Source organism: Phragmites australis, chromosome 15, assembly GCF_958298935.1.
Source record: "Phragmites australis chromosome 15, lpPhrAust1.1, whole genome shotgun sequence".
NCBI lineage: Eukaryota > Viridiplantae > Streptophyta > Magnoliopsida > Poales > Poaceae > Phragmites > Phragmites australis.
Window position 1 is genome coordinate 24,225,574 of NC_084935.1, and position 13,029 is coordinate 24,238,602.

Below are 13,029 nucleotides of genomic sequence, written 5' to 3' on the forward strand. Positions count from 1 at the left end.
TTGGATTGGCTGTATGAAAATGGTATTTGGATTTGTAATTAAAAATGCTATCGTTATAATGCAATTATACAGTTTTATTATAATTTTTGTATAAAATATAGTAGTCAAAGTTTATATCTTAGACCATATCAATGTTTAAAACATCATAACTTTACAAATGGCGGGAAGATAAATTTACTTATGGTCTATTTGTTCAGATGGAATGGGAAATTAGGTGCTGGCAATGGCAAGTGCTGTGTTTGGTTCGTGGGCACAAGTTAAGGTGGACAATGTCTGGGGTTTGAGGGTTCAGACATTATAGGCCCTGCATGGACCTTGCCATTTTTGAAGTATAACCCCTACTGGTCCAATTATGTAGATCTTGATAACTCACTTATTCTGCGCTGCTATATGAGTGAGCAATGACATAAGTAATTCTTCATCAAGTTCCGTTTTTTGGGTATATGTGGTTTTTTACTATAATTTATTCACCGGTAGGAAAATTAGCCAGACACTGATTAATGATATGTCTAACATAGTTCATCCTTCATTATTTTGTCATTCTTATGTTTAATAGTCCAGTTATTCCTCATTTATAAATTGTGTGCAGTGATTTTTATCTCGCAGCATAGCAATCATCTTCTGTACACTCAAGAATACATTTTATGTTGTATGAATCAACAAAAGAGCAAACCATCAAGCTATTAAAGAAGCCGTTCAACTCATTATGTCCTTCTATATGAATTACAGGCTGAATAAGAATGAGATGTGGAAACAAATCGTCTCCGAAGCATGCTAACAGCCTAGAACAAAGGCATCCATGAATAAAATTAAACCCCAGGGGAGCTGAGATTCATCTCTCATAGTTGGATTATTCTTCATTGAAGGATGTGTTGAGTGGAAGAAACTAATGACAACATATGTTGCAGTTCTTATTTATAACTTAGGAAACACAAAAAATGTTGTACAAATGATGACACATATAATAGGACAATACAGTACCAGTCGATAAAGCCCAACACACCCACATAAGAAGCAAGTTATTATGGACTTCAAGAATAAATTTAGAGAAACATGCTAGTCAGTACAAGGCAGTGGTTATTAATATGACCCGACATCACTTCATTATTTAGTACTAATGTACATTATCTCTGATAGCATGCATCTCTGCAGCAGCATCGCTAACTGATAGCCGCTCTATGGGCAATTGCTTTGAGCATAGGACACCAAGCTGGATGACGGCAGACAAGCATTCCTTGATTCTTGTTATATGTCTTGTATCATTGCTTTTATTTGCTCCATCATGCAGCCAGATGTTGGAATCTGCTATCTCCATAACCTTGTCAGGAAGAGCTGCCTCGGTGAAATAATGCAGGTTTAACCCATCTCTGAACATATCATCTGTTGGGCTTTTTCCTGTAAACAACTCTAGCAAAGTGATGCCGAGACTGTACACATCACCATAAGGTAATACCGGAAGACCTTCTCCATATTCTGCAAAGGATCAAAATAATTTGGGGCATACATAGGTAAGTTAAAGTTATTTCATACGTTTGAAGCTAATTAGATGCTATCATGTGAAGCACATGGCAAGCATATTTGAGTTACCTGGGGCGACATATCCGATGGAGCCTCTTATTCCTATGGAGCTGTTGGAATTGACAGGATGTTTGCTTATTACTTCATCTAGAACTCTAGCAATGCCAAAATCCCCAACACGAGCCCTCATATCCTGATTGAGAAGAATGTTGCTTGGCTTGATATCGCAATGGATAACTGGTGGTTGACAACCATTGTGGAGATAATCTAAAGCATCCACAATGTCTACAGCGATATCTAACCTCTGTGACAAGCTGAGTGCTCTTTTTGTGTGGATCCAGCTATCTAAGCTGCCATTAGGCATGAACTCGAAGACTAGTGCTCTGAAGTCTTGACCTTGGTGGTTGATGCTTGAACAACATGTGATGATCTTTACAAGACATCGGTGCCTCACTCTTTTCAGTGCCTTGCATTCAGCTTGGAAGCTTTTGAATGATCCTGTTTGCTGGAGATTAAACACCTTAATAGCAACGGTACCGGCTTGATTTTCTAGAATGCATCTGTATACAGTACCATATCTTCCCTTCCCAAGAAAATTCGCTTCTGAAAATCCATCTGTTCCTCTCAGTATATCGTTGTATGGAACTATTGGAAGCTCTATCTCTGTGAATTGAGGTGACATTTCTTTCTTCAGTGCTGTCTTGAACTTTCTGTAAAGAAACCCCACCCAAACAAGCCCTGAAAGTAAGAGTAGCAGAGCTCCTGTTGTAGGGATTGCTATTCTAAGAGACTGTGGCATACCTTTCTTATTCTTTCTTGCAGTGGAGTTTGGGCATTTTGGCAGATGAAGCTGTGGTATTCCACTGCATAACGCATTGTTCCCGACAATTGATAGTCCAGTTAGATTTCTGAAGACCCCTTCTGTTGGTACTTTGCCTTGCAAATTATTGAAGGATAGATCGAGGCGGAGCAGTGATGTTGAATTACCTAGAAGTTCTGGGATTGTTCCTGATAAATTATTGTGGGCAAGGTACAACTCCTGCAAGTTGGTAATGCTGGCTAAGTTGCCAGGGATGCTGCCGTTCAGTTTGTTGGCCGTCAAATTCAGTAGAGTGAGGCCTTCTATATTCTTCAAAGTGGCAGGTATGCTTCCTTGGAATGAATTGTCATCCATTAAGATGATTTCCAGGACTTTGCAGTTGCCAATGGTATCAGGTATCGCACCTGACAATTTGTTTCCTGACAGTATGAGCTGTTCGAGATTTACCAAATCACCGACTTCTAAAGGAAGCGGTCCCTCGAGCAAGTTATAAGACAAATCAAAAGTTATTGAGATTGATGATAGGTGCATAATTTCGTTTGGAATAAAGCCAGTAAGCTTGTTACTTGATAGATCTAAGGCTGAAAGTTTCCTCAAATTTCCAATGCTTGGTGGAATTGGCCCCTCCAAGCTGTTGCCACGTGCAACAAGTATGGATAGACTAGTGAGGTTCCCGATGGAGGATGGTATATGTCCTGAGAAGTTGTTCGAATACAGATAGAGCTGGTTCAATTGTGTAAGCTTCCATATACTTTCAGGAATGACCCCAGTGAGTAAGTTTTCTCTAAAGTCAAGCTCCTCAAGACTTACCAAATTTCCGATCTCCGGTGGGATGGCACCGGATATGTTGTTGTTGGGAATCCGTAGCCATTGGAGGTTGGTGGACAAATTAGCCAACAAAATTGGTAGATTACCCGCAAACCTATTCCACCCGATGGACAGTATCTGTAATCTGCTGCAATTCGTCAGAGAAGCAATGAATCCCCATTCTTGTTCATCGTTTGCCTCAAACTTGTTGCCATCTAGAACAAACAATTCAAGATTTTGCAGTCTTCCCAATTCGGAAGGAACAACACCAGTAAATTTGTTATCTGATAGGTACAAAATCTTGAGCATGGTGAGATTAGTTAGTGACAGTGGAATGTCTCCAGTAAATTGGTTTTCATCAAACCCAAATTGTTGGATGCTTGGAAGGCTTCTCCCCAAGTCAGCTGGTAGGCGGCCATGCAGCTTGTTGTCCGACACATAGAATGCATTCAGAGATGATAGGTTGTACAGCTAAGGAGGAAGCGAACCTGAGAGATTATTGCTGGAAAGCTGAAGAACACTGAGATACGGATTGTTCCCAATGCCCGCCGGGATTGATCCCTTGAGATAGTTGCCTCCTATGGACAAGATGGTCAGCCGGGAAAGGTTCCCAAGAGACGACGGAATGGTTCCAGTGATGCTGTTGTTGGGCAGCTCAAGAACAGCAAGCGACAACATGTCGCCGATCTCAGCAGGTATGCTTCCTTGCAACCCGCTGTTGCTACCGATCACCATAACACTGAGGCTGGTGCAGCGGCTAATGTTGCTCGGGATGCTGCCGGCGAGCATGTTTTGTCTCAGGTCAAGGCTCTGGAGGCGGCTGAGGGAGCCGATGCTGGGAGGGATCTCACCCTGCAGGTCGTTGAAGCTTAGGTTGAGCGATCGCAGGAAGGTGAGGTTGCTGATGGCGGGGGAGATGGTGCCATCAAGCCCCTGGGAGCTGAGGTCCAGGGCGACCACCCTCTGCCAGTGTCTCCGGCTGCAGGTGACGCCCTCCCAGCTGCAGTAGCTGGTACTCTGGTTCCAGGAGTCCAGCACGCCGAAGTGGCCGGAGATCTTCGCCTTGAAAGCCACAAGAGCTCTCTCGTCGCCGCCATGGCCTGTCGAAGACATTTCCGCGGTTGCACGGTTGGTTGCTGTGGCGGAGAGCAGCAGCAGCAGCTGGAGGAGGCATCTGATTCTGAAGAGCAGCATGGCTGCTGATGGTCGAGTTAGTGCAGAGATTGGTTTCCTTGCCTGATAGCACTATGCGTTCATGAAGTTCAGATTTTCAGACGTACATATATACAGGCAAGCATGCAGTGCCTCAGCTCCGGCAGTTTTACCTCTTTTTCTTTTGGGGAATTTTTAATTGGTCGCGTGCGCCATTCCATTAAGGATCGGTGCAACCTTCTGGTCAAAAGGATTGGTTAGTGGATTAATGCAATTGCATTACCGGTAAGTGCGAGTTGATTTTTTTGGTCAAAAGGGGTTGGCTAGTGCAAATCTTTTCTCCATGGTGCACAGCTCAATCATTCTACGCAATGGCGGCGCGAGGAAATGTTTGAGCCTAGGGGGGCATTTATCCCCCATGTGTTCTATGATTTTCATAGGAATTTTGGAGGATTTCAATCCCTGGGAAATCTTCAGGTTGCTGTGCTGGAGACCGGAGAGCAGCTTTAGCAGATGTCTGATTCTGAGGAGCAGACTGGTGAAGTAGTGATGGATCTGGGATTCTGAGTTGATTCCACGGCAGCAGATGCAGAGCTTGGTTTTTTTTGACTGATAGCAGATGCATATTCGTTCATGTTATCGAGTTACATGCAACAGTGCAGCCATGCGCAATTCCATTATGGATCAATGCAAGTTTCCGGTCAAAAGGGTTGGTTATTGAAATCTGTCTGTGGTCGGAGTTGGCGCCCAATGTAGGAGGAGATAGACCATTGATTTGTATTTGGGATGACTAAACGACGTGAACGTGTTTTCTGCTTCATTTTAGGATTACTCGCTCCATTTGTAAATCCATGACATCCTAGAAGAAGCCGTGCTGCTAAACGTTTCTAACTTTGACCAATAATTTAAAAGTCACAATTTGGATTGGCCGTATGAAAATGATGTTTGGATTTGTCCTAACAAATGCTATCATAATAGTTCAATCCTACAGTTTTTATTATCATTTTTGTAGTCAAAGTTTCTATTTTAGACCGCATCAATGTTTAAAACATCGTAAATTTACAAATGGAGTGAATACAAACATAAATTTACTGATGGTCTGTTTGGTCAGATCGAACGAGAAATTTGGTGCCAAGGGTAAGTGCTTTGTTTGGTTCGTAAGCACGAGTTTAGGTGGAAAGGAATCTAGGGTTCGAGGGTCCAGACACTACTTTAAATCCATGATGCATGAAAGATGAACATACTGCAGTCACACAAAAAAAGAACAACACATCTCAACACTTGATCATGAATTGCATTAACAAATCTTGTGAATTACACATCAATTCGTTATAATTACCCTTTCTTTAAACATAATGTGGATGACTCCGAGTCTAAATAAGTATTTCAATTTTTTTTGTGCTGCTGAAGATTGAAAAATGGTTTCAAAATCCCAAAAATTCGCCGAAAATACCAGAATATTCAGAAAACCACAGAGAAACACATACACGATATTTAGGGGTTATTGGTAGGGCTACCAATTCGCGAAAGAAACCACGTACTCGCTACCAAACAGGTGCAAAACAGCCGGTCTGTGCATGTGGCACATTTTTGCTTGATCTTCCTGCCCAGATCTGATTTTTTAGAACGAGCAGCTCATATGAGCACAAGCAATACACGGATATTCTGTTCTCTTGTTCTGTAAAATGAATGCTTAACATTGCATGAATATGTTCATCGTTTTAATTTTCTTATAAGCTAAGGAAATAGCTTTAAATGTTCATTCGGGTCAATTCTGGTAGCTACACTTGGGGTTTCAGCTCAGTTCAATTAAGGGAATTGTTCAGTAGTTGATCTGTAGCAAATTGTTCGGTTAGGCAAGTTTAGTTCGGTTCGGTGCCTGGTTTGATGTGTCAGTTGTACGAGCAATCAGCAAATGTCTAGTGTCTGTGTACGTGCGGTGTATGCCAATATGTCAAGCAACTTTTACAACATGTTCTTGTGCAAATGACATAACCAAAATATGTTCTTAATCTAGTTACGTCAAATTGTTCTCTGAAAATGAAAGTAGGCAAAGTGATTACAAGTGTCCAACATACAGGGGTACTATGGACAATTTTTTTCTCCGAAAAAATGGCACGAGTTCTGCCGATTTTATTAAAAAAGAAGATGATTAATCTAGTTTATTAGTGGAAATCGGGCTCGAAAATATCATAATTGTATGATTTATTAGAGGAAAAATTGACGAGAAACCCAAACAACTAGATAATCTTGAATCAAAACTGATCCAACAATGACCCACATGACACTGAAAATAACTCTACCAACCGACGGTGTCCGGCGTAGGTCATCAATAATCCCTTTCAAGAATTGAGATCTAGATAGCTAGTCAAACTGTTTCAAAAACTAATTCTGATTCACTAAGGGATCGGTTTCACGGAGAATCAAGATCTAAATCAGGGCAAAATTAGGCTATGGCAGCAGATCTTTACTCGTTATTTCTGGTACCCGGATGACAAGGTGATTTAAACCGAAAGTGAAACATACCGGCTATGACTATATATATAGGAATCAATTTCATTTCGATTTTTTATGAGAGTGGAGTCGATTTAGTTTTGTACTGGTTTCGGTTGTTGAATTTTACTATTGGGCTGAGAATCAAGCCTTGATTTGAGTGATCAGTGGAGGTAAAACTTCATATTTACTTATTGTATATTTTATCGACTGAAATATTCTTTCAGCATTAGATGATGTACTCATTAACAGTGAGTATATGTGATGAATTTTTTAATCTTTAAATTATATATTTTTATTTTTTATAGGTGTTGTATGAGTGTATGTATAGGTGATACGAGTATATTATAAAATGTCTCTTTAAAAAAATATACTATTGGGCTCCGGCTGGCCTGACAGCCCAGCCCCACCTTCATCAGCGCCCCCTCCGCTCCAAAATTCATCCTCCCGCGCGCCGAAATCGAATTCATTCCCCTCCTTGCTCCGCGACGCCGTCGCCATCGCCGCCGCCGCCATCGCCGCCGCCGCCCTCGCTCCGCCCGCTGTGACGCCACCTCTTCACCTCGCCGGACCGCTATTTCCCTCCTCGCTTGGCCGCCACCTAAGCCCTTCGCCGGCGGGGGCGCGCACGATCTCCGCCCCCGCCGCCCTCCATGGCCGGCGCCTCCGGTAAGTCCTCTTCCCCAGCTCGGGTCGCCCTCCATTTCAGCGTTTCCCCCATCCACGGCGCGCTATCTCAGCTTTGAGCTTTCCCGCATTAACCAGGAGGAGCGGCGCTCGGTGGCCCGCACCCGAACCCTAAAGGCGACGGCCCCAGGCTCCAGTCGCTGGAGGGGAAAGGGAAGCCCGTCCCGCTGGCCGACATCACCAACACCGGGCGGCCCAACCCCACCAGATCCATCAGCGTCGCCGACGTCGTCAAGGTGAGTTTTGTCGCTTTAGCTCGAACAAACCAACAGCCCGATCTAGGTTAACCATGCCATTTCCGTCCGATTACTTTTTTCTCTGTGAAAGCTATCTCGGTGCCCAATCCTTGCTTGCTTGGTCGCAGGAGAACGCCAAGTTGCATCATCTGCTCAGCGAGAGGACGTACATTGCCTGCCTCTCCATTTTGTCCTTGTTCCTGTGAAAGGGGAGGCAAGGATTGCTGTTTCTTTCTGAATCTTAAGAAATGTAGCGTTGCTTTGATTTCTTTTTTGCAGAAAGATCATCGAGGTCAGTAGGGTTGAGATGCAGAAGCTCCGCCTCGCGCTGCAAGCATCGCGCCAGCAGAACCTGCAGCTCGCACAGACCAATTCTCAGATGCTCGCGGTTCGTCTACGTCTCCATCCAGTCCGTCTCACCATAGCTGCACTAATTTTAATCCTTTGCTCTTGTGATGCTGTTCCTTGGTTGATGATTAAGTATTTCAGTTGGATTGAATGCTTACTGTGTGAGTTATACCTGTGCACCACAATATAAAAGGAGATGCTACATTTTTTTTGAGGGGGGGGGGGGGGTGGGGTAGGGTGGGGTTCAGATTCAGTTTTCCCAAATCATATATTGAATTGAACTCAGTTACGTTGGATGTGAAACATTGAGTAATTTTGTACATAGGAAAGAAACCAAAGCATCACGTGCAGTTGATTTATTTTGTGCTACAGCATAGAACTCTGTCTAAACCATCTTTCTGTTTTGCACTTTATTGCAGGAACTAAATCTGGGGAAAGATAGAGTAAGCTGTCCTGTTTCTTTTGTGTTTGAGTTTCTTTGATTGTCAGTACTCAGCATGGGGTTGTTAATTCGGGAACTATTTGCGGATATAACGTGCAGCTCAAGGTATTGCAACATGAGCTGTCATGTACGGCAGCAGTGCTTAAAGTAAAGGATTCAGAACTCGAGGTAAGCAAGAGCATGGCTTAACTCAGCTTCTTTTTATTATAGATGGTATGATTTTTTTTTTTTACTCATGTTATGTTTTGCAGTGTAAGAATAAGACTGCTCATCAACGGCGGAAGAAAGTAAATTCACAGGTAGGTAGCAAATTTGTAAGTAAAATGATTCACCATGGTAATCTCCAACTATTATAATTCTGAGATTGTTTGATTTCTATAATGAAATTAGGAGGTCATGAAAGCCATACCTTCCAAAGTTGCAGCTGTTGAGGCTCATCAAATTGATGGTTCAGTCACTAGTACCGTTGAACACCATTTGGTTGAAGCTCAATGTAAAGCTGACACTTCTTTCTTTTGTGTTGTTGTGGATTTTCGTACTGTACTCATCAGTCATTTCGTACTGCTTTATTCAACACGAGTTGCATGTTCTACATCTTTTATTTTTCTTTGATCAGCCACTAGTTAAGTTTTTAATATTCGCTTGATGTCAATTTCTTCTTAGCTGCTGTGCCATCAAATACTGACTGCCAAGAGGCACCGCAAGATACAACAAAAAAGAGGTATATTTTATTTGTTTACTAATGTTCAAGATGCAACTACAACCGAGTACTAGATAGCATGATTTGCCCAAGTGAATATCTATTGATTCAGAATTTCTCTGGATAGAGGTAGAAATAAACGGAAATCAGAATCAAGTGAATGTGTAAAGGACACTAATATAACGCGGGACCACTACAAACCTCATTTGCAACCTATTATGTCGTTGGATCATGAAGATGCAAGGTAGTTCTTGCTTATGCAATGTGTCATACTTTCATTCACTGCACACTATCTGATTGAAACTTGTTATAACTGTTGGCTAACTATGTGATCAGAAAGCCTCTACGAAGAAGGTCTTCGAGACTGAACTCAGAATCTTGTGAAGTTACAGAAGTATCTCGCAAGACATCACATGAGGATGCTGTAGCCTTCGAGACTGAACTCAGGATCTTTCAAAAACAGCATGGACCAACCACTGGAAAAGATACAGTAAGATACCATTTGATTTCTTTTTTTTTTGTCCCAAAAATTTTTTTTTACAACTGGGTGGTTCTGACCTGGTGCAATATTTGTGGATATACTGTGCAGGAGTCACTGCAAAATGAGTGCAGTGCAATAGTGCATGAAGTAGTAGTGGCTTCAGAATTCAAGGTATTATAATGTTGCAATTTGATTCAGCTTCTAGTTATTGATGTTAATATGCTATCTTTTGACCTCTGCATCTGATTGGATCAGAAAATTGAGATAAATGAGCAACCACGAAAGGAAGCAAGTTTGAAGGTAGGCAGTGCATTTATTCAGTTAATGATGAACCCTCTCACAGATTTATCCATTTATCCATGAGGAATCTTAATAAATGTGACGAGACTACTTGTTCCCTACAATGTTATTCAGGAGATACAAGAAGCATGTTCCAGGATTCCTGGAGTTGAGGCTCATCAATTTGGTGATAAGGCCAACAACACAAAACAGAGCCATTTGGCAGAAACTCAATGTAAAGGCCCTCATCTTTTTCATTTTTTCAAGATTTCTTATATAACACTTACCCAAAATTTTCCAGTTAGTTCAGGTGAAACGATTCCAATATGCCAGAAGGTTTGAATAAAAACACATTTTGGTCTTTTAGTGCTCATAAGTACAAATTGTATGCTTGTAATTTAATATTAAACCCCAAGGATAGTCTCCAAACTACATGTTAATTTCTGCATATTTTTCTGAACACAGTTTTTGAAGAAAATATAATCTTCCTTCAATGTCAATTCCTTTACAGCATATCTGCCATTTAATATCATCGAAGCCCCCAAGCCACCAGAAGACACAGTTAGCAAGAGGTAAAGTTCATCCTTTCTATTGATTTTCGTCCATTCAAATTAGGCCTAGAAGACTTCCAGAACCCTGATTGTATCAGTAGTATTTCTCACAATTCACCCAAGCAATATGCTGTTGAATCAGAAAGTTTGTGTGCAGAGGGGCCAATAAACAAAAGTGGGAATTATGTGAAAGTGGGAAAGACTCAACCATAGAGGACATAACTGCCAAATGTGACTCAAGTACCAGTGATCCATTGCATCATGAAGAGAAGAGGTTAGTCTTGCCTGCCTTCCACCAATGCAAATTTTCTCCAATTGGAACAGGACAACCTTAATCGACCTAAACATTTGCAGAAAATCCCAAAGGAGAAGATCATTAAGATTGAATTCAGTATCCTCTGAGGACACGAAGAGCACTTTTGAGACTCTGCACGAAGATGTTATTGCTCCTTTGCCCTCTTCCAGTTCAAATGCCTTGATGGAGCAGAGGACAAATCAGCAGTCTGACAGTTGTTCCTCGATGAAATCTACCGAAGGGCAGGTAGCAGGGAGGCGGTCTCTGAGGCGGGCTGCTGAAAAGGTGGTCTCTTACAAAGAGATACCCTTGAATGTTAAAATGCGACGACCTTAGCTACCACTTAGTACTTCCAGGAGAACCGTCCATTGCATTGTGTTCTGTGGTGTAGACATGTAGCTTGCCAGCCTTAGCAGGTAGCTTTCCATTCGTGTGCCCCAAAAGTAGGGACTGATTGCACATCTAACTCCGCCTCAAACAGGCCATGGAAACCTGTTGCAGCCTCGTCAATATCGTTTGGAACCATTGTTCTTATTCTGCTTCTAACACTAGCGAGGGATGTATCGCTTTCTCCTCTTCTATGTGTGTTGTTTTTGAGAATTATTTTTAACTGGCTGTAGTATGATTTATGAACAATGGCTGGCGTGCATGCTGAGCTCACTCTTAATTTGGTTCACGTTTGCTCAACGGGGCTGCACTCCATGGTTAGTGTCATCCCATATCTGCACCCGTGCTGCACAAAACCTTCCGCTAAAATCCCCGTACCTGCATGCAGGGTACAATTTTGCCCTGTACCTACACCTGTATGGGTAATGGGTACCTGACGGGTTACGCACACCCGATAGCCCCTTGTTGAGTGGCTGTTGCCTCCAACACGAGGATGCCTTGGATCCTCATAGTGTTGTTCGCCGTGTGATGACATGAGAGAGCGCCTTGATGACCGCTACCAAGTCGTGTGGGGGATGTGAACCGCATTGGTAGCGCGCACTACCAAGCTGCTCAACCTTGGCACCTCCATGGTGCCTGCTCGGAGAGAAGCCTTATCAGCGAACGCAAGCACTAGCGTAGTGTGCGGCTTCCAGCGTGAGCACCTGCGTGGCTGCAACGGCTTCAAATGTGAGCACCGGTGCGATGGTGGTGGTTTCTGGTGCGACGAGCAGCGACGGCTGGCACAGGAGACAAGGGAGGGCAGGAGGGGGGCTGGAGGCTGTTAATGTCAAGGCGATAGGAGGCTGGATCCGAGAGGATCTGGCGGCGGTGGCCAAGATCTTGCATATTGGGCTACTGGTTGTGACAATGGCCAGAGGGGATTAGGGGAGCGGAAGCGTGTAAGGATGTGAACTGCTCGAGTTGGGTACTTGAGTTGACTAGGGTGTTGTAGGTTTTATTTGCATCATTGTGTGGGTTGTTTGGGCTACTAGCTACATGGGTCGGATCTGCAACAAAACTAGGTAGGTGATCCATGGGTAAACAGGTTCGAGTACTATTAGAACGGACCCAAACCCTCTCCACCTGATGGGTGAGGTTTTTTCCCATTAACATACCAGTGGGTAAGAAAAATGCAATATATCCGACCTCTAATAGAGTAATTACCCGTCAGGTAGCGAGTAATAGGTACCATTGCCATCCCTAGCTATGTTGTACCCTTCACAAGCTTTATCTAGCCCGCATCACATCGGCAGCTTACCTACATGTTGCTCACTTGTTCTTGGACGGGTTGTCCTTGCTGAGAATGAGAACTTTGATTTTTGTTTCCACTGCATTCTCAGGGCACCTAGGGTGTTATTTATTGAGAAATTTGGATTTTTGTAACTCTTGCCATTTTAAAGATTAACTTCACAGAATTGCTATTCAAAATATTGTTTCTTTGATTTTTCTGCTATTATGTCAATTCATATTATGTATAATCACTTAAAATATAGTTTTAAACTGTATAATGGCAAGGAAATCAAATTAAAGAGGCCATGTTTTGAGTGGCAATTCTACGAAACCAATCTTTAGAGTGGCAAAAATCCAAATTTCTTGTTATTTATGTACCACAATTATGCCAGGTCCATGCTTGATATACTTTAGCTGCCTTATGTAGTTTCAGACAATGGTTCCCGAGTAAGTACGTGAAAAATTTGGCATTCTGCTGCTTTCGAAGAACAACATATAATCTCCCCAACCGTCCTATTTCTTTTCTCTCTATGAACATGGGGAGCTCCTGTGAAGTGTCGG

At 42.6% G+C, this 13,029-nt stretch overlaps 2 protein-coding genes across 3 annotated transcripts; one reads left to right on the forward strand and one right to left on the reverse strand.

Annotated features, from left to right (window-relative positions):
* Nucleotides 1–1,095: 1,095 nt before the first annotated feature.
* LOC133892569 (probable LRR receptor-like serine/threonine-protein kinase At3g47570) lies at nt 1,096–2,013 on the reverse strand. Its single transcript, XM_062333424.1, has 2 exons — nt 1,588–2,013; nt 1,096–1,473 (listed from the first exon to the last, which is right to left on the reverse strand). The coding sequence occupies exons 1-2, from the start codon at nt 1,880–1,882 to the stop codon at nt 1,115–1,117; spliced, it is 654 nt and encodes a 217-aa protein (XP_062189408.1). The 5' UTR covers nt 1,883–2,013; the 3' UTR covers nt 1,096–1,114.
* Nucleotides 2,014–7,093: 5,080 nt separating this feature from the next.
* On the forward strand, nt 7,094–11,458 carry LOC133892568 (shugoshin-1-like). 2 transcript variants are annotated; one of them, XM_062333422.1, is made up of 17 exons: nt 7,094–7,459; nt 7,556–7,713; nt 7,842–7,879; nt 7,993–8,101; nt 8,481–8,504; nt 8,603–8,671; nt 8,755–8,802; nt 8,894–8,996; nt 9,167–9,224; nt 9,331–9,447; nt 9,540–9,693; nt 9,793–9,855; nt 9,940–9,984; nt 10,099–10,198; nt 10,475–10,535; nt 10,657–10,788; nt 10,869–11,458. In XM_062333422.1, exons 1-17 carry the CDS (start codon nt 7,444–7,446, stop codon nt 11,143–11,145), a joined length of 1,572 nt encoding a protein of 523 aa, XP_062189406.1. In that variant the 5' UTR covers nt 7,094–7,443; the 3' UTR covers nt 11,146–11,458. The 2 variants fall into 2 exon arrangements, with proteins under 2 accessions (XP_062189406.1, XP_062189407.1); XM_062333423.1 differs by having other exon boundaries at nt 7,096–7,459; nt 10,672–10,788.
* Nucleotides 11,459–13,029: the final 1,571 nt, after the last annotated feature.

Excerpts from the sequence above, each read along its gene's own strand:
- LOC133892569 (XM_062333424.1), bottom strand. The coding sequence starts at position 1,882 with ATGCCTAATGGCAGCTTAGATAGCTGGATCCACACAAAAAGAGCACTC. Across the intron at positions 1,474-1,587 it reads CATCGGATATGTCGCCCCAG|AATATGGAGAAGGTCTTCCG; the intron begins GTAACTCAAATA and ends GATCCTTTGCAG.
- LOC133892568 (XM_062333422.1), top strand. Across the intron at positions 8,997-9,166 it reads CCATTTGGTTGAAGCTCAAT|CTGCTGTGCCATCAAATACT; the intron begins GTAAAGCTGACA and ends ATTTCTTCTTAG. Across the intron at positions 10,789-10,868 it reads TTGCATCATGAAGAGAAGAG|AAAATCCCAAAGGAGAAGAT; the intron begins GTTAGTCTTGCC and ends AAACATTTGCAG.